Source organism: Chiloscyllium plagiosum, unplaced genomic scaffold (assembly GCF_037043375.1).
Source record: "Chiloscyllium plagiosum isolate Xiang-an unplaced genomic scaffold, Cpla_swu_hap1 HiC_scaffold_19, whole genome shotgun sequence".
Lineage (NCBI taxonomy): Eukaryota > Metazoa > Chordata > Chondrichthyes > Orectolobiformes > Hemiscylliidae > Chiloscyllium > Chiloscyllium plagiosum.
In genome coordinates, this window is record NW_028270157.1 from 73,178,898 (window position 1) to 73,200,590 (window position 21,693).

Consider the following 21,693-nt stretch of genomic DNA (forward strand, 5'->3'; position numbering starts at 1 on the left):
TAACCAGGTTATAGTCCAACAGGTTTAATTGGAAGCACTAGCTTTCGGAGCGACGCTCCTTCATCAGGTGGGGCAGGTACATAGGACAGAATTTATAGTAAAAGATCAAAGTGTCACAGAATTGATGTGATGTATTGAACAAGCCTCGATCGAGATTAGGTTTTTAATCACTTAGAATGGGGATGCAGGTTTGACTAACATGTAAATCCCACAATAATGCCTGAACAGAGATGTCCCTTTTTCTTTATAAAACCTTGTTATCTCAGGACTGTGACTTGAAAGAAGTTCTGGGATTTACATGTTAATCAAAACTTACATCCCCATTCTAAGTGATTAAAGCCCTAAAAGCAATCCAGATTTGTTCAACAAATCGCATCAGTTGTGTGACACTGATTTTTTACTATAAATTCTGTCCTATGATCCTGCCCCACTAGTTACCTGCTGAAGGAGGAGCGAACCGAAACCTGGTGCTTGCAAATAAACCTGGCGTCGGGGATTTTCAACTCCTCTTCTTGGCAGTTGGCAGTTTCGCACGGATTCGCTCATCTCTGGGAAATGAAAGTGAAAGTGAAGGAGAGAGAGAGAGAGAGAGCGCAGTCTCCGGCTGAACAGAAGTGGATTCGGAGCCGGACAGTGAGTGTCCGGGGAAGGGGGAGAGCTGGAGGGGGCACAGAGTGAGACAGAGAGTCTGTGCACGGGGCGGGGGGCGGCACGGGGCTAGAGGGAACAGTGTTAAGGTGAAATCTGGCAGGAAGTTTGCTGGGGGGGTGGGGGGGACTTCTCGGGTTTGCTGACGGGCTCAGACGGATTTCTTGCTGTCCATCCTCAGGAAGGTGTAACTGTGGCGGATCGTGCTAACCCCATGTGGATCTTTCGGCGTGTCTTTGTTGGACGAGGTCAGTGGCTCTGAGGTGGTGAAGGAGGCACTGTGTAAATTTCAGATTCTGGGTCAGTGGTGCTGGAAGAGCACAGCAATTCAGGCAGCACCCGATTTCCCTGTTCCTCGGATGCTGCCTGAACTGCTGTGCTCTTCCAGCACCACTGATCCAGAATCTGGTTTCCAGCATCTGCAGTCATTGTTTTTACCTCGTTGTCTAAATTTGTCCTGCCTGCTTTAGTGATAAATGTGCGATGTCAGGGTTTGTGTCCCCGCCCCCACCTCCAACCCCAATGAGTGATCGTTCTTTTAAGATTTTATATTGTCATAATCAGTAAAGAGATCTTACTATTAAATTCTTTGTCGTGCCTTCAGGCAGGCGTAATTAAAACCAGATAAATGTCATACTCTATTTGAATGCTCAGTCACCCCAGCTCTCAGGGTGATGAGGGCTCTGCACCCTCGGACCTCGCACAGCCAATGCATGAATATTCACAGCTATTGTGGACTTGCTGCAGATACAGTGAACGGCAGGGACAGTCTGTGGCTGCAGACAGGGGCTTGACACAGACATCAGGGCCAGCTACTGCAACTGGAATGAACAGTTCTTGATAAATTAATTCTCCTCGTTGTTAGCGGAGAGATTAAAGCAGAGTTTTAAAAGCGTCTTTGAACGAGTCATTGGCTGCAATCATGGGAAGGAACCCTTTATCCCGACTCTCCGCCTTCTGCCAGACAGCCAGTCCTCTATCCATGCCCGTTTCTTGTCCGTTGTTAAAGACCGGCTGGGTATCCAAATAGATCATGTCCACTGGCTCTCCTTGGTCTAACTTGCTTCACAACCGGTGGGAAGACTGATTGCCATTCCGAGGTCTCAATACCAACGAACGGGATGTGTCACCAGCACTCCCAGCTCATGATAGGCCTTACATGCACTTTCAACACATGAGAGGTCTGACTGTTAATCCTAACTCATAGGAGGGGTGATTGTCACTTTGACTTTACAGGAGGACAGACTGTCACTCCCAGATTGCAGGAGGACAGACTGTCACTCCCAGGTTACAGGAGGACAGACTGTCACTCCCAGGTTACAGGAGGCCTGACTGTCACTCCCAGGTTACAGGAGGACAGACTGTCACTCCCAGGTTACAGGAGGCCTGACTGTCACTCCCAGGTTACAGGAGGACAGACTGTCACTCCCAGGTTACAGGAGGACAGACTGTCACTCCCAGGTTACAGGAGGACAGACTGTCACTCCCAGGTTACAGGAGGACAGACTGTCACTCCCAGGTTACAGGAGGACAGACTGTCACTCCCAGGTTACAGGAGGCCTGACTGTCACTCCCAGGTTACAGGAGGACAGACTGTCACTCCCAGGTTACAGGAGGCCTGACTGTCACTCCCAGGTTACAGGAGGCCAGACTGTCACTCCCAGGTTGCAGGAGGATTGACTGTCACTCCCAGGTTACAGGAGGGCAGACTGTCACTTCCAGGTTGCAGGAGGACTGACTGTCACTCCCAGGTTACAGGAGGACAGACTGTCACTCCCATGTTACAGGAGGACAGACTGTCACTCCCATGTTACACGTGGACTGACTGTCACTCCCAGGTTACAGGCGGACTGACTGTCACTCCCAGGTTACAGGAGGGCAGACTGTCACTTCCAGGTTACAGGAGGACAGACTGTCACTCCCATGTTACACGTGGACTGACTGTCACTCCCAGGTTACAGGCGGACTGACTGTCACTCCCAGGTTACAGGAGGACAGACTGTCACTCCCAGGTTGCAGGAGGATTGACTGTCACTCCCAGGTTACAGGAGGGCAGACTGTCGCTCCCAATTTACAGGAGGACAAACTGTCGCTCCCAGGTTACAGGAGGACAGACTGTCGCACCCAAGTTACAGGATACAGACTGTCGCTCCCAGGTTACAGGAGGACAGACTGTCGCACCCAGGTTACAGGAGGACAGACTATCGCACCCAGGTTAATGGAGGGCAGACAGTCACTCCCAGGTTGCAGGAGGACAGACTGTCATTACCAGGTTACAGGAGGACAGACTGTCACTCCCAAGTTACAGGAGGACAGACTGTCACTCCCAGGTTGCAGGAGGACTGACTGTCACTCCCAGGTTACAGGAGGGCAGACTGTCGCTCCCAAGTTACAGGAGGACAGACTGTCACTCCCAGGTTGCAGGAGGACTGACTGTCACTCCCAGGATACAGGAGGACTGACAGTCACTCCCAGGTTACAGGAGGACAGACTGTCACTCCCAGGTTACAGGAGGACAGACTTTCACTCCCAGGTTACAGGAGGACAGACTGTCACTCCCAGCTTACAGGAGAACAAACTGTCACTCCCAGGTTGCAGGAGGACAGACTGTCGCTCCCAAGTTACAGGAGGACAGACTGTCATTCCCAGGTTACAGGAGGTAGACTGTCACTCCCAGGTTGCAGGAGGACAGATGGTCACTCCCAGGTTACAGGAGGGCAGACAGTCACTCCCAGGTTGCAGGAGGACAGACTGTCATTACCAGGTTACAGGAGGACAGACTGTCACTCCCAGGTTACAGGAGGGCAGACTGTCACTTCCAGGTTGCAGAGGGCTGACTGTTACTCCCAGATTACAGAAAGATTGACTCTCACGGCCATGTTACAGGAGGACAGACTGTCACTCCCAGGTTACAGAAGGACAGACTGTCACTCCCAGGTTCCTGGAGGATTGACTGTCACTCCCAGGTTACAGGAGGGCAGACTGTCGCTCCCAATTTACAGGAGGACAAACTGTCGCTCCCAGGTTACAGGAGGACAGACTGTCGCACCCAAGTTACAGGATACAGACTGTCGCTCCCAGGTTACAGGAGGACAGACTGTCGCACCCAGGTTACAGGAGGACAGACTATCGCACCCAGGTTAATGGAGGGCAGACAGTCACTCCCAGGTTGCAGGAGGACAGACTGTCATTACCAGGTTACAGGAGGACAGACTGTCACTCCCAAGTTACAGGAGGACAGACTGTCACTCCCAGGTTGCAGGAGGACTGACTGTCACTCCCAGGTTACAGGAGGGCAGACTGTCGCTCCCAAGTTACAGGAGGACAGACTGTCACTCCCAGGTTGCAGGAGGACTGACTGTCACTCCCAGGATACAGGAGGACTGACAGTCACTCCCAGGTTACAGGAGGACAGACTGTCACTCCCAGGTTACAGGAGGACAGACTTTCACTCCCAGGTTACAGGAGGACAGACTGTCACTCCCAGCTTACAGGAGAACAAACTGTCACTCCCAGGTTGCAGGAGGACAGACTGTCGCTCCCAAGTTACAGGAGGACAGACTGTCATTCCCAGGTTACAGGAGGTAGACTGTCACTCCCAGGTTGCAGGAGGACAGATGGTCACTCCCAGGTTACAGGAGGGCAGACAGTCACTCCCAGGTTGCAGGAGGACAGACTGTCATTACCAGGTTACAGGAGGACAGACTGTCACTCCCAGGTTACAGGAGGGCAGACTGTCACTTCCAGGTTGCAGAGGGCTGACTGTTACTCCCAGATTACAGAAAGATTGACTCTCACGGCCATGTTACAGGAGGACAGACTGTCACTCCCAGGTTACAGAAGGACAGACTGTCACTCCCAGGTTCCTGGAGGATTGACTGTCACTCCCAGGTTACAGGAGGGCAGACTGTCGCTCCCAATTTACAGGAGGACAAACTGTCGCTCCCAGGTTACAGGAGGACAGACTGTCGCACCCAAGTTACAGGATACAGACTGTCGCTCCCAGGTTACAGGAGGACAGACTGTCGCACCCAGGTTACAGGAGGACAGACTATCGCACCCAGGTTAATGGAGGGCAGACAGTCACTCCCAGGTTGCAGGAGGACAGACTGTCATTACCAGGTTACAGGAGGACAGACTGTCACTCCCAAGTTACAGGAGGACAGACTGTCACTCCCAGGTTGCAGGAGGACTGACTGTCACTCCCAGGTTACAGGAGGGCAGACTGTCGCTCCCAAGTTACAGGAGGACAGACTGTCTCTCCCAGGATACAGGAGGACTGACAGTCACTCCCAGGTTACAGGAGGACAGACTGTCACTCCCAGGTTACAGGAGGACAGACTGTCACTCCCAGCTTACAGGAGAACAAACTGTCACTCCCAGGTTGCAGGAGGACAGACTGTCGCTCCCAAGTTACAGGAGGACAGACTGTCATTCCCAGGTTACAGGAGGTAGACTGTCACTCCCAGGTTGCAGGAGGACAGATGGTCACTCCCAGGTTACAGGAGGGCAGATAGTCACTCCCAGGTTGCAGGAGGACAGACTGTCATTACCAGGTTACAGGAGGACAGACTGTCACTCCCAGGTTACAGGAGGGCAGACTGTCACTTCCAGGTTGCAGAGGGCTGACTGTTACTCCCAGATTACAGAAAGATTGACTCTCACGCCCATGTTACAGGAGGACAGACTGTCACTCCCAGGTTACAGAAGGACAGACTGTCACTCCCAGGTTCCTGGAGGATTGACTGTCACTCCCAGGTTATAGGAGGGCAGACTGTCGCTCCCAGGTTACAGGAGGACAGTCTGTCAGTCCCAGGTTACAGGAGGGCAGACAGTCACTCCCAGGTTACGGGAACATTAACTCTCACGCCCAGGTTACAGGAGGACTGACTGTCACTCCCAGGTTACAGGAGGTCTGACTGTCACTGCCAGGATACAGGAGGCCAGACTGTCGCACCCAGGTTACAGGAGGACAGACTGTCACTCCCAGGTTACAGGAGGACAGACTGTCACTCCCAGGTTGCAGGAGGATTGACTGTCACTCCCAGGTTACAGGAGGGCAGACTGTCACTTCCAGGTTGCAGGAGGACTGACTGTCACTCCCAGGTTACAGGAGGACAGACTGTCACTCCCATGTTACACGTGGACTGACTGTCACTCCCAGGTTACAGGCGGACTGACTGTCACTCCCAGGTTACAGGAGGACAGACTGTCACTCCCAGGTTGCAGGAGGATTGACTGTCACTCCCAGGTTACAGGAGGGCAGACTGTCACTTCCAGGTTGCAGGAGGACTGACTGTCACTTCCAGGTTACAGGAGGACAGACTGTCACTGCCATGTTACACGTGGACTGACTGTCACTCCCAGGTTACAGGCGGACTGACTGTCACTCCCAGGTTACAGGAGGACAGACTGTCACTCCCAGGTTGCAGGAGGATTGACTGTCACTCCCAGGTTACAGGAGGGCAGACTGTCGCTCCCAATTTACAGGAGGACAAACTGTCGCTCCCAGGTTACAGGAGGACAGACTGTCGCACCCAAGTTACAGGATACAGACTGTCGCTCCCAGGTTACAGGAGGACAGACTGTCGCACCCAGGTTACAGGAGGGCAGACAGTCACTCCCAGGTTGCAGGAGGACAGACTGTCATTACCAGGTTACAGGAGGACAGACTGTCACTCCCAAGTTACAGGAGGACAGACTGTCACTCCCAGGTTGCAGGAGGACTGACTGTCACTCCCAGGTTACAGGAGGGCAGACTGTCGCTCCCAAGTTACAGGAGGACAGACTGTCGCTCCCAGGTTACAGGAGGACAGACTGTCGCACCCAGGTTACAGGAGGGCAGACAGTCACTCCCAGGTTGCAGGAGGACAGACTGTCATTACCAGGTTACAGGAGGACAGACTGTCACTCCCAGGTTACAGGAGGGCAGACTGTCACTTCCAGGTTGCAGAGGGCTGACTGTTACTCCCAGATTACAGAAAGATTGACTCTCACGCCCATGTTACAGGAGGACAAACTGTCGCTCCCAGGTTACAGAAGGACAGACTGTCGCACCCAAGTTACAGGATACAGACTGTCGCACCCAAGTTACAGGATACAGACTGTCGCACCCAGGTTACAGGAGGACTTGCAGCGTGGGTTCCCCCACTCTCTCTCTCTCCCCCACTCTCTCTCTCCCCCACTCTCTCTCTCTCCCCCACTCTCTCTCTCCCCCACTCTCTCTCTCTCCCCCACTCTCTCTCTCTCCCCCACTCTCTCACTCTCCCCCACTCTCTCACTCTCCCCCACTCTCTCTCTCTCCCCCACTCTCTCTCTTGCAGCGTGGGTTGGTACCTGGGACTTCGATGTTGTGGCTATTACGGAGACATGGCTAGAACAGGGACAGGATTGGCTGTTGCAGGTTCCAGGATTTAAATGTTTTAGTAGGGTCAGAGGTGGGGGTAAAAGAGGGGGAGGTGTGGCATTGCTTGTCAAAGATAGTATTACAGTGGTGGAAAGGACGATGGATGAGGACTTGCCATCTGAGGTAGTTTGGGCTGAGGTTCGGAATAGGAAAGGTGAGGTCACCCTGTTAGGAGTCTTTTACAGGCCTCCCAATAGTCCTAGAAACGTAGAAGAAAGGTAGGGAAGGTGATTCAGGAGATGAGTGACAGTAATAGGGTGGTGGTTATGGGGGACTTTAACTTTCCTGATATTGATTGGGAAAGCTATAGCTCAAGTTCGTTAGATGGGTCAGTGTTTGTTCAATGTGTGCAGGAGAGTTTCCTGACACAATATGTAGACAGGCCAACAAGAGGTGAGGCCATACTGGATTTGGTTCTGGGTAACGAACCAGGCCAGGTGTTAGAATTAGAGGTAGGTGAGCACTTTGGGGATAGTGACCATAATTCGGTGATTTTTACTCTCGTGATGGAGAGGGATAAGTGTGTACTACAGGGCAAGAGTTATAGCTGGGGTCAGGGAAATTATGATGCGGTGAGGCATGACTTAGGATGTGTGGCCTGGAAAAGTAGACTCCAAGGCAAGAGTGTAAATGATATGTGGAGCTTGTTCAAGGAGCAACTATTGAGTGTCCTTGATAATTATGTACCTGTCAGGCAGGGAGGAAAGGGTCGTGCGAGGGAGCCGTGGTTTAATAAGGAATTGGAATCCCTTGTTAAATGGAAGAGGGCGGCCTATCTCAAGATGAGACGTGAAGGTTCAATTGGGGCGATTGAGAGTTATAGGGTAGCCAGGAAGGACCTGAAGAGAGAGTTAAGAGCAGCAAGGAGGGGACATGAAAGGTCCTTAGTCGGTAGGATTAGGGAAAACCCTAAGGCTTTCTATAGGTATGTTAGGAATAAAAGAATGACTAGGGTAGGAATAGGTCCAGTCAAGGATAGTCGTGGGAAGTTGCGTGTGGAGGCGGAAGAGATTGGGGAGACACTGAATGAATACTTTTCTTCAGTATTTACTCAGGAACAGGGCATTGTCGTCGATGTGAATACTGAGTCACAAATAAGTAGAATGGATGGCTTTGAGGTATGTAGAGAAGAGGTGTTGGAAATCCTGGAAAAGGTGAAAATAGATAAGTCCCCTGGGCCTGATGGCATTTATCCTAGGATTCTCTGGGAAGCAAGGGAGGAGATTGCAGAGCCATTGGCCTTGATTTTTATGTCCTCTTTGTCTACAGGAGTAGTGCCAGAAGACTGGAGGATAGCAAATGTGGTTCCCTTGTTCAAAAAGGGGAGTAGGGATAACCCTAGTAACTATAGGCCGGTGCGTCTCACTTCTGTTGTGGGCAAAGTCTTAGAGAGAATTGTAAGGGATAGGATTTATGCACATCTGGATAGGAATAATGTGATCAAGGATAGTCAACATGGTTTTGTGAAGGGCAGGTCGTGCCTCACAAACCTTATTGAGTTCTTTGAAAAGGTGACGAAGGAGGTTGATGAGGGGAAAGCGGTAGATGTGGTATATATGGATTTTAGTAAGGCGTTGATAAGGTTCCCCATGGTAGGCTACTGCAGAAAATACGGAGATATGGCATTGAGGGTGAGTTGGAGGTTTGGATTAGGAATTGGCTGGATGGAAGAAGACAGAGGGTAGTAGTTGATGGCAAAGTTTCTTCATGGAGTGCCGTCACTAGCGGTGTTCCGCAAGGATCTGTTTTGGGACCATTGCTGTTTGTCATTTTTATAAATGACCTGGAAGAGGGGTTAGAAGGTTGGGTGAGCAAGTTTGCGGATGATACGAAAGTCGGAGGAGTTGTTGACAGTGAGGAAGGATGTGGCAGGTTACAGCAGGATATAGGGAAGCTGCAGAGCTGGGCAGAAAGGTGGCAAATGGAATTCAATGTAGCTAAATGTGAGGTGATTCACTTTGGGAAGAATAACAAAAAGATGGGGTACTGGGCTAATGGTCGGATACTTGGTAGTGTGGATGAGCAGAGGGATCTTGGTGTACATGTACACAGATCTCTGAAAGTTGCCACCCAGGTAAATAGTGCGGTGAGGAAGGCATATGGCGTACTGGCTTTTATTGGTAGAGGAATTGAGTTCCGGAGTCCTGAGGTCATGATGCAGTTGTATAAAACTCTGGTGCGGCCGCATCTGGAATATTGTGTGCAGTTTTGGTCGCCATACTATAGGAAGGATGTGGAGGCACTGGAACGGGTGCAGAGGAGGTTTACCAGGATGTTGCCTGGTATGGAAGGAAGATCGTATGAGGATAGACTGAGACACTTGGGGCTGTTTTCATTAGAGAAAAGAAGGTTTAGGGGTGACTTGATTGAGGTGTACAAGATGATTAGGGGGTTAGATAGGGTTGACAGTGTGAACCTTTTCCCGCGTGTGGAGTCGGGTATTACAAGGGGGCATAGCTTTAAATTAAGGGGGGGTAGATATAGGACTGAAGTTAGGGGTAGGTTCTTCACTCAGCGAGTCGTAAGTTCATGGAATGCCCTGCCAGCAGCAGTGGTGGACTCTCCCTCTTTATGGGCATTTAAGCGGGCATTGGATAGGTATATGGAGGATAGTGGGTTAGTATAGGTTAGGTGGGCTTGGATCGGCGCAACATCGAGGGCCAAAGGGCCTGTACTGCGCTGTATTCTTCTATGTTCTATGTTCTAGACTGTCACTCCCAGGTTCCTGGAGGATTGACTGTCACTCCCAGGTTATAGGAGGGCAGACTGTCGCTCCCAGGTTACAGGTGGACAGGTTACAGGAGGACTGTCTGTCACTCCCAGGTTGCAGGAGGAGACACTGTTGCTCCCAGGTTGCAGGAGGACTGACAGTCACTCCCAGGTTACGGGAGGACAGACTGTCTCTTCCAGGATACAGGAGGACTGACAGTCACTCCCAGGTTACAGGAGGACAGACTGTCACTCCCAGGTTACAGGAGGACACACATTCGCTCCCAGGTTACAGGAGGACAGACTGTCACTCCCAGCTTACAGGAGGACAGACAGTCACTCCCAGGTTACAGGAGGACAAACTGTCGCTCCCAGGTTACAGGAGGACAGACCGTCACTCCCAGGTTACTGGTGGACTGACTGGCACTCCCAGGTTACAGGAGGACAGACTGTCACTCCCAGGTTACAGGAGGACAGACTGTCGCTCACAGGTTACAGTAGGACAGACTGTCCCTCCCAGGTTACAGGAGGACAGTGTGTCACTCCCAGGTTAGAGGAGATCTTGTTGTGTCTCACGAGGGTCTGACTGTTCTTTCTGCGTACCCTGGAGTACCCTTCTCCTCATAGGTCTCACTATCATTCCCAACTCAGGTGGAAGACTAAATGTTACTCCAGGGTTATAAAGGTCTGACTGCTACTTTAGCTGATGTCAGGTCACACTCCCAACATGAGGTCTGACTGTCAGTGCCAACTTAAAGGGAAATTAGAGTTATGCTGGAAAAGCACAGCAGGTCAAGCAGCATCCGAGGAGCAGGAAAATCGACATTTCAGGCAAAAGTCCTTCATCAGGAAAAGGGCTTTTGCCTGAAAAGCTGATTTTCCTGCTCCTCGGATGCTGCCTGACTGTGTGCTTTTCCAGCACCACTCTAATCTTGACTCTGATCTCCAGCATCTGCAGTCCTCAATTTCGCCAACTTAGAAAGAGTCTGTTTGTCACTCCCCAACTTATAGGAGGACTGACTGTCTGTTCCAACTTACAGGAAATTTGACCATCATTCTCAAGTGTCAGGGAGTCTGGCAGTTATGCTCTACTTACAGGCAACATCTGACTGCTACCCCCAAATCATGGGCGGTCTGACTGTTACACCCACATGATGTTTGCCTGTCACTCCCAGCTCATCAGAGGCTTAAAGACCAGTTAGTTACACTTCTATCGTGAGGAAATTGCTGGAGTCAATCATAAAGGAAGGAAAAATCTGAAGTTATTCAATTTGGAACGGGGGATAAAAGAACAGGATGCGATATAAATGGAAAAATGCTGCAGAAAGCTGCAACACAAAAGGACTTGCTGGTATTTGTGTGCAAAACACAGAAAACAGGGGCAGCAGGTTAATCAGGAAGGCTAATGGAATGCTGGCCCTTATTTCAAGGGGGTTGGAGTATAAGAGTAAGGAAATCTTACTGCAACTGTACACGGTGCTGGTGAGACCACATCTGGAGTGCTGAGAGCAGTTTGGTTCCTTTATTTAAGGAAAAATATAATTTCTTTGGAGGCAGTTCAGAGAAGGTTCATAAGGATGTCCCAGATATGGGGGGGATTGTCCTTATGAGCAAAGGCTAAACAGGTTGAAACTCTCCTCACTGGAGTTTAGAACAATGGGAGATGATCCCATTGAAACAGAAAGAATTCTTAAGGAGCTCCACTATCACCTGATGAAGGAGCGTCGCTCTGAAAGCTAGTGCTTCCAATTAAACCTGTTGGACTATAACCTGGTGTGGTGTGATTTTTAACCTTGTCCACCCCAGTCCCACACCGGCATCTCCGGATCTTAAGGAGGTTAACAGCGTAAATGCTGAGAGGATGCTTCCCCCATGGGAGAGTCCAGCACCAGAGGGCACAGTCTCGGAATAAAGGGCCACCAATTTCACATACAGATGAGGAGAAATTTCTTCTCTCAGAGGGTTGTGAGTCTTTGGAACTCCTTGCCTCAGAGAGAGCTGTGGGGGCAGAGTCCTTGTGTATATTTAAGACTGAGATGGATAGATTTTTGATCAGTAATGGTTATGAGGAATGTTGGATCAGCTATGATCCTAGTGAAGGGTGGAGCAGGTTTGCAGGGATCAACAGCCCACTCCTGGTCCTATTTCTAATGGTTTTCTTACGGTCTTTATCTCTTATTTTTATTTTCTGTCCAGAATGCAACGACAACGAGGAAATACCAAGGAGTAAAAGGAAGGAGTCCACAGGCAGTACGAGGCTGGTGGTATGTTCAGTATTTCTCTCTGTCCAGCCAAAGAACTGAGCTTATGCTTCAATGATGGTGATTTGATACTTGGGGGCTGTTCATCAAAGGGACTGCTTTGATACTCTAAATCAATGTCTGACTGAAACTGGGAATTACTGGACTGGGATTAGGAATTGCTGGACTGGAATTAGAAATTGCTGGACTCGGATTAGGAATTGCTGGACTTGGATTAGGAGTTACTGAACTGAATTTAGGAATCACTGGATTGGCATCAGGAACCAGAATAACAAGCAGATTTTTCCCTGTAGCTTCCAGTTACTGTGACTAATAATGTGCCCTATGCTGCCTTTGCAACCTGATTCCCATGGAGATGAACTGTCTGATCATCCCCCTCCCCAACGTATCCCCCAACCTCCCCTGCCATGTCTCGGAGCCCTTTGTCTTGTGTCGTTCTTTATCCAGGCAAGCTCATATGAATCTGGTGTGGTGCTGGGAAAGCACAGCAGGTCAGGCAGCATCTGAGGAGCAGGAAAATCGACGTTTTGGGTCAGAGTCCTTTATCAGGAATGAGCCTCATCCTACTCCTCAGATGCTGCCTGACCTGCTGTGCTTTTCTAGTACCCCACTCTTGACTCTGATCTCCAGCATCTGCAGTCCTCACTTCCTCCCTATGGAATCTTATAGTTACTCTGTGTCAGACCGATAGCTGTGGGGTTGGTTTATTTCTCCTGGGATGGGGTGATAGCGTAGAGGATGTGGGAATTTGAGATTTTTGGTGATACTGGGTTGAGGGGGGATTTGTTAGTGTGTAGCAACGATCTGGGAAATTAGGAATCATTCCGGCCTTTGGTTCTCATCATGGAATCCGTATAGTGTGGAAACAGGCCATTTGGCCCAACAAGTCCACACTGGCCCTCTGAAGAATAACCCACTCGGCATTTAACCCCCAACTAATGCACCTACCCACATATCCCTGAACAGTATGGAGGGTTTAGCATGGTCAATGCACCAACCTGCACATCTTTTGGATTGTGGGAGGAAACCCACGCAGACACACAGAGAATGTGCAAGCTCCACACAGACAGTTGCTCGAGGCTGGAATCGAACCCGGGTCCCTAACGCTGTGAGGCAGCAGTGCTAACCACTGAGCCACTGTTTAGTAAGTAAATCGCGAGGCAAATGTCTGAATCCATAGCCTGTTCAACTTCAGGTTGCCCTGTACTCCTGTGGAGAAAGTGAGGTCTGCAGATGCTGGAGATCAGAGCTGAAAAATGTGTTGCTGGAAAAGCGCAGCAGGTCAGGCAGCATCCAAGGAACAGGAGAATCGACGTTTTGGGCATAAGCCCTTCTTCAGGAATGAGGAGGGTGTGCCAAGCAGTACTCCTGTTCCTACAGTCAATGGAAGCAGAGGGATTTCCAGAGCAGAGGTTGGTTTCTGGACTCATTGTCTGGGTTGATTCTTTATTAACCCAATCTGACTCCCTGTGATTCTGTTTAGAAATAGTTGTCACTAATATAAAAAGTGTTTTGACCAGTCCCTGTGGCTGAGTGAATAAAATTCCCTTCACTTTTCCCCTCATGCTCAGGAAGTGTTCAATTTTCCTATTTAGTTTCCAGAATGATCCTGCAGACCTCCCCTTCCGCCTTGTTTATTCCAGCAGTCTACCTTCTCACTGTCACCTCCTTGCTAACCTGTACCCCTCCACCACCTTGACTTCCCAGAGTTCATTGCTCTGCAGTCAGTGTAAACTGGAATATTGCGTCACTGTCCTGATTTGGGATCTTGCTATGCAGAGGCTGAAACCAACCTGAGGTATAGGAGTGAGGAGGCAGGAAGCTAATATCACTTTTAACAGCTAAGTTTTACAAACCCTGCTAATTTGGAAAATGACAATGAAATTCCTAAATGTCTGTAAACACCCAGGTGTTTCACCAGTATCCTTTGAACTCCCTGTCTGACAAACAGGGAACTGCAGCCTCAGATAGGGTGGTGATAAATCTGGAATGTGGACTTGTCACAGAGCAAGATGACAGGGGCTGCATTTAGCTATTCTCCCCAGCATGCTGCTGATATAGCTGCTGTAATGGGGCAAGCTCATACTCCGAGATGAGACACTAGCAGAGCCCTGCCATAATGAAGTTGAACAGGCTGTGGATTCAGTTCCATTGCTGTGAAAATTCTCAGTGTTTGACTGTAACTCTCTATCCCTCATCTGGTCTCGCTAGTTTTAACTTATGCCCCTGGTACAGCAGATATGAAGAGTACAGACCAACAAACAGATCATTACATCTCTATCCACTTTGTAAACTGGTGGCATGGTGGCTCAGTGGTTGGCACTGCTGCCTCACAGCGCCAGGGATCCTGGGTTCAATTCCAGCCCTGGGTGTGGAATATGCACACTTTTTCCGTGTCTGTATGGGTTTGCTCCAGAATGACATGTGTGGGGAGTATTTCATTTGGATAATTGAATGTTCGGATAATACAGTTTACCCAAGCATCGGGACCTTGAGATCTTGTTTGAATAAGCTGAAGTTCGGATAATCAAGGTCGCCCTGTAGACAATTCGGCTCCTCAAGCCTGTTCCACCATTCAATGAGAACATAGCTGATCTGTGACCTGACTCCATATACCTGCCATTGGCCCATATCCCTCAATACCTTTGCTTAACAAAAAATATCCATCCCAGATTTAAAATTGACAACTGCCATCTGTGGAAGAGAGTTCCAAACATCAACCATCCTTTCTGTGTCGGAGTGCTTCCTAACATGTCTCCTGAACAGACTGGCCTTAGTTCTCAGAATATGCCCCCTATTTTTCTACAATCCCCAACCAGTCGAAATAGTTTATCTTTGTCTACCCTGCCTTTTTTTGTTAATATTTTGAAGACTTCAATCAGATCAGCCCTTAACCTTCTAAATTCTAGAGAAAACAGACCTAATTTGTGTAAATAAAATTCAGAACTGTGGACGCTAGAAATCTGAAACACAAAACAGAAATTATTAGAGAAATTCAGTAGGTCTGGCAACATCAGCGGAGAGGGTAACAGAGTTAATACTTTACATCTAGTGACCCTTCTTCAGAATTAGTTTATAACGTTATGGTATCATCTACACTGTCTACAATTCTGCCTAAATTTGAGTCCTTTTGCAAATTTGGATATAAGAAGTTTGATGCCATTATCTGAGCCATTGATAAATAACGTTGTGAGTTCCAAATCCCCACCATCTTCTGTTTATCGTCACGTCTGCTCTAAACCTTCTGTCCCTTGCCTAAAATCTATACCCCAAGGTCATTGATCCTTCCATCAAGGGAAGGACTGCTTACCCTAACTATGCCCCTCATTATTTTATACATCTCAATCATGTCCCCTCTCCTCTGCTCTATGGAAAGCAAGCAAACCTGTCCAATCTCTCATCATCACTGAAACTCGCCAGCCCAGGCAACATCCTGGTAAATTTCCTCTGCATCCTCTCCAGTGCTCTCCCTCCAGTAATGTGGATTCCAGAATCGCACATAACACTCTGGCTATGGCCTGTGAGGGTGGTAGGAGCAGAAAGTCTTATAACATTTAAGAAGTACTTAAGAAGTGGAGTGGTGGATAGTGTGGAGGGCTGTTGTAGGTTGCAAGAGGACATTGACAGGCTGCAGAGCTGGGCTGATAAGTGGCAGATGGAGTTCAACCTGGAAAAGTGTGAAGTGATTCACTTTGGAAGGTCAAATTTGAATGCAGAATACAGGGTTAAAGGCAGGATTCTTGGCAGTGTGGAGGAACAGAAGGATCTTGGGGTGTATGTCCATAGATCCCTCAAAGTTGCCACCCAGGTTGATAGAGTTGTTAAGGAGGCGTATGGTGTGTTGGCTTTCATTAGCAGGGGAATTGTGTTTAAGAGCCGCGAGGTTATGCTGCAGCTTTATGGAGTCCAGGTTAGACCACACTTGGAATATTGTGTTCAGTTCTGATCGCCTCATTACGGGAAGGATGTAGAAGCTTTAAAGAAGGTGCGGAGGAGATTTACCAGGACGCTGCCTGGACTGGAGGGAAGGTCTTCTGAAGAAAGGTTGAGGGAGCTAGGGCTTTTCTCATTAGAGGTGTACAAGATGATGAAAGGCATAGATAGATCGGATAGCCAGAGACATTTTCCCAGGGTGGAAATGGATATCATGTGGGGACACAATTGGAGGAAGGTTTAGGGGAGATGTCAGAGGTAGGTTCTTCACACAGAGAGTGGTAGGTGCATGGAATGCACTGCCAGCGGTGGTAGTAGAGTCAGATACATTAGAACATAAAACATAGAACAGTGCAGCACAGAACAGGCTCTTCAGCACACGATGTTGTGCCGACCATTGATCCTCATGTAAGGTAAACATAATGTATGAACCCTCAAATTTCTGTGACCATATGTATGTCCAGCAGTCTCTTAAATGTCCCCAGTGACCTCGCTTCCACAACTGCTGCTGGCAACGCATTCCATGCTCTCACAGCATTAGGGACATTTATGTGATTTTTGGATAGGCACATGAGGGGTATGTAGGTTAGCTTGATCTTAGAATAGGATAAAAGGTTGGCACAACATCGAGGGCCGAAGGGCCTGTACTGTGCTGTACTGTTCTATGTTCTATGTCGGTGTTCAGTTTGGATGCACACTTGCGATGCCAAAGCACACAAGGTCAAATGGTGAAAAACTTGCTTTAGAATTATTAGATGGTTGTTATTGACTGACACATACACTTGATGGCCTGAAGGACATTTTTCTGTGCTGTAGACTTCCATGACTCAATGACCTACTCACTGTTTAAATTAATAAAAATGAATGAATGCAAATAAGTGAGGCACTAACACAGATCCTTGTAGGGCACCATTGGTCACATCCTGCCAACTTGAGTATCTACTCACTATCCCTACTTTAAGCCCCTGTCACTGAACCAATTTCCCAGCACTTCAGTAATTTGTCCTCAGCACTGCAGGCTTTCGACTGGGTTTTCATTGAGCTTCTTGGTCAGGGAGGACTGCAGATGCTGGAGATCAGAGTCAAGAATGTGGTGCTGGAAAAGCACAGCAGGTCAGACAATAGCCGAGGAACAGGAGAGTCAATATTTCGGACATAAGCCCTTCATCAGGATTAATGCCTTCCTTGGATGCTGCCTGACCTGCTGTGCTTTTCCATACTACACTCTTGACCCCATCCAGAATTTAACATTATTTTGTCAGTCTGGAGTCAGATTGTAACAGTCCAAAATATCCAATAGCCTGAACCTTCCCTACTTTACTCCATCAGCAACTGACCAAAAATTCCTTCAGGAAGCAAATCTCTCCTTTAAAGATACAATGAAAAACAGGAACAGAGATTCTATACTGTATACAGTGAGTACAATGACACACTGTATGCACTGTGCACAGTGATATTAATCCTGTACACACCATTTGCAGTGACACACTGTTTCACCTCTCCTGAAGTTTCCAGTCCTGTGTATGGCCAGCACCTTTGTCCTCTGCCTTAACAAGAACTCATGGTTCAGCTCCCTGACCAGGAACTGATGAAGGGCTTATGGCCGAAACGTCGATTCTCCTGCTCCTTGGATGCTGCCTGACCTGCTGTGTTTTCCTAGCACCACACTCTCAACCCTGATCTCCAGCAACTGCAGTCCTCACATTCTCCTAGTTAAATTCGAGCTGGCTCCAGTAACTTTTATTTTTAAAGTAGATAATGTGAGAAGTTCAGGGGCTTGCTGAAATAATCAAACCCCAACATTCCATGGTTTTGAACAAACAGCAATTAACTTTACTGGACAGTGCTTCTAAACAGAAAATCTACAATAAATGTGCAACTTAGTTTAAAGACCCTGAATCAACATATAGTAAATTTGGGGAATAAACTGTGATTGAACATCATACAGTGCACATCAAACAGCAAAAAGTGATCAAGACAATCCTATCACATTGATTTCTCATTCATCTCAGATTTGATGACCTACAGTATAATTATCATCTGGGGGAGTTACTGATAAATCTGTGGGAACTGTCTTGATCATGTTTTGCTCGTTGATGTATTCCATAGGCTGTTCAATTATAGTATCATTCATTCATCAGCGGTCTCTCTCACAGATAAGGATGACTCTTCCACTCTCAGGGAGGCTGGATGGATGGGTGGCCGTAAAATTTGACGCAGCTACTGCAGGCTCTGTTACACTTGAGGCAGAAGGTTGTCATGGGAAGGGGTGGGTTGAGTGTTGCTATGGCAGCACACTCCTTAACGCTGTTCTCTCCTGGCTTCTGCTTCTTCCTGACGGAAGGTCCCGTGGTGATTACATTAGATTAGATTACTTACAGTGTGGAAACAGGCCCTTCGGCCCAACAAGTCCACACCGACCCGCCAAAGCGCAACCCACCCATACCCCTACATTTACCCCTTACCTAACACTAGGGGCAATTTTAGCATGGCCAATTCACCTGACCTGCACATCTTTGGACTGTGGGAGGAAACCAGAGCACCCGGAGGAAACCCACGCAGACACGGGGAGAACGTGCAAACTCCACACAGTCAGTCGCCTGAGTCGGGAATTGAACCCGGGTCTCTGGCGCTGTGAGGCAGCAGTACTAACCACTGTGCCACTGTGCCGCCATGCTTGACGCCTTCCCTGATTCTCCTCCTTCACTTTTGACGGTCTTGGGCCAATGATTCCCAATTGTCTGTGGGAATGCTGCACTTTGTCAGTGAGGCCTTGAGGGTATCCCTGAAGCACTCCCTCTCTCCACCTTGGCCTCGCCTGCTGTTTCAAAGCAGGGAGTACAGCACCTGGTTGGAGAGTCTCAGTATACTCATGCTCTCACACACACCAGCTTCCAGTCTTACTGCCCGTTGCCCTTCTTGGTCAGTAACCCTTAAACTGTTCTCACTGAGTTCTTCAAAATCTCCGAATTCTGTGCAGAATTGCATTTAACAGCCAACTGTTTGGAAGTGAATGTGCCCTGAATGTTATATTATCACAGGACGTTGGCATGTGCAGCACACAGGATGCGTCTGGGAAGAAAGCGAAATCTCAGCAATCAGTGGCAAACTCTCCTGATGAGCCAATCGCTAGATGCCTGGATATGGAGGAAGGGCCAAGCCAGCTGAAGTCTCCATGGCCCTACTCCCGTGGCAAGTTCAAAAATGGTAATTCTCTGTGTGTTACTGCTCGACTGTCATTTTAGAACATAGAACATAGAACATAGAAGAATACAGCGCAGTACAGGCCCTTGGGCCCTCGATGTTGCGCCGATCCAAGCCCACCTAAACTACACTAACCCACTATCCTCCATATACCTATCCAATGCCCTCTTAAATGCCCATAAAGAGGGAGAGTCCACCACTGTTACTGGCAGGGCATTCCATGAACTAACGACTCGCTGAGTGAAGAACCTACCCCTAACATCAGTCCTATATCTACCCCCCCTTAATTTAAAGCTATGCCCCCTTGTAATACCCGACTCAATACGCGGGAAAAGGTTCATACTGTCGACCCTATCTAACCCCCTAATCATCTTGTACACCTCAATCAAGTCACCCCTAAACCTTCTTTTCTCTAGTGAAAACAGCCCCAAGTGCCTCAGTCTTTCCTCATACGATTTTCCTTTCATACCAGGCAACATCCTGGTAAACCTCCTCTGCACCCGTTCCAATGCCTCCACATCCTTCCTATAGTATGGCGACCAAAACTGCACACAATATTCCAGATGCGGCCGTACCAGAGTCTTATACAACTGCATCATGACCTCAGGACTCCGGAACTCAATTCCTCTACCAATAAAAGCCAGTACGCCATATGCCTTCCTCACCGCACTATTTACCTGGGTGGCAACTTTCAGAGATCTGTGTACATGGACACCAAGATCCCTCTGCTCATCCACACTACCAAGTATCCGACCATTAGCCCAGTACCCCATCTTTTTGTTATTCTTCCCAAAGTGAATTTTCTTTCGTACAATTTCTATCCTGGCTCTAGGTCTATCATTCGTTATCTCCTGGTTGTCCCCTGGATACTGGATCCCTCCTGACTCTGGGATCAACCTCTCCCCAAATCTGAGATTGGTCCTCTCTCTGGTTCTGGAATCCATCACGCCCTCATTCCTGGGATTGATTGCTCCCTGACTCTGGGATCGGATCCTCTCTCTGACTCTGGAATCCAATGCTTCCTCATTCTGGGATTGATTGTTGCCTGACCCTGAGATCTACCTCTGGGATTAGTCCTTGAGTCTTACATGAGTACCAGGCACTTCAGCCCATCATGTCTATGCTGACCAACATACACCAAGCTACATGTTTACCTGCACTTGTCTAAAGCCTGTTAAGCCATGGCAAATGCCATTTGTCCAAATGCCCCTTAAATGTTGCAAGAGTACTTGCCTCCACCACTCTCTCAGTCAGAGTATTCCATACTACTACCACCCTCTGGGTGAAACATCTTTCCTCAGATTCCCCCTAAGCCACTTACTCCTCACTTAAAACTTATGCCCTTTGGTCTGAGACAAGTCTGCCACTGGAAGAGATTCTCATGTTCTATCCTGTCTGTGCCTCTCATAATGTTGTATATCTCAGTCAGATTTCCTCCCCCCAGCCTCCTCTGCTCCAAGGAAAACAATCCCCTACTATCCAGTCTCTCCTCGTGGATGACTTTTCAACCCAGTCAATATCCTGGTGAACCTCCTCTGCATCCTCTCTGGTTCAGTCACGTCCTTCTGACAATGTAGTGACCAGAACTGCCCACACCATTCCATCTGTGGCCTAACCAATGTTTTATAAAGTTGTAACAAGGCTTCTTTGCTTCTATATTCCAGACTCCAGCTAATGAAGGTGAGCAACCTGTATGCCTTCTTCATTATCCTGTCTACCTGGGCTGCCACCTTCCTCAGTACTCTTAGGGATCTACCATTCATTGTGTACACCCCTCCCTTATTATACCTCCAAAAATACATCACCTCACACTTATCATGATTAAATTCTATCTGCCAGTTTTCTGCCCAATTTACCAGCTGATCAATATTAGACTGTAGCCTGAGACCATCCTCTTCACTATTAACATCACCAATTTTCGGGTCATCTGCAAACTTATTAATTAGACCTTTTGCATTCACATGCAGGTCATTCAGGTCCATGACAAATAACAAGGATCCCAGCATCGATCTCTGTGGTGCACCGCTGGTCACAGACTTCCAGTCACAAAAACAATCCTCTACCATCACCATTTGAACATAGAACAGGATAGCATAGTACAGGCTTTTCTGCCTTTGGGGTTGTGCTGACCTTTTATCCTACTCTAAGACCAAACTAACCTACATACCCTTCATCTTACTATCATCCATGTGCCTATCCAAGAGTCGCTTAAATGTCCCTAATGTATCTGACTCTACTGCCACTGCTGGCAGTCCATTCTACTCAACCTCTCGTCATAGTGCCCTCCATACCGGGCAGCATCCTGATGAACCTCCTCTGCACCCTCTCCAAAGCATCCACATCCTTTTGGTAATGTGGTAGCCAGAACTGTACACAGTATTCCAAACTGAGCAGAACCAAAGTCCTATACGACTGTAATATGACCTGCCAACCCTTGTACTCAATGCCCCGTCCGATGAAGGAAAGCAAGCTGTATGCCTTCTTGACCACTCTATCGACCTACGTTTCCATCTTCAGGGAACAATGGACCTG

At 48.5% G+C, this 21,693-nt stretch overlaps 1 protein-coding gene across 1 annotated transcript in view; it reads left to right on the forward strand.

Annotated features, from left to right (window-relative positions):
- The first annotated feature begins 775 nt into the window (after positions 1–775).
- The window catches only part of usp18 (ubiquitin specific peptidase 18), an 80,995-nt gene continuing 60,077 nt past the window's right edge, over positions 776–21,693 (forward strand). Inside the window, exons 1-3 of the mRNA XM_043716262.2 lie at positions 776–896; positions 11,960–12,027; positions 18,999–19,164. Of these exons, the coding sequence (XP_043572197.2) occupies positions 863–896; positions 11,960–12,027; positions 18,999–19,164 (268 nt within the window). The 5' untranslated portion in view covers positions 776–862. The remainder of the gene's footprint in view (positions 897–11,959; positions 12,028–18,998; positions 19,165–21,693) is intronic.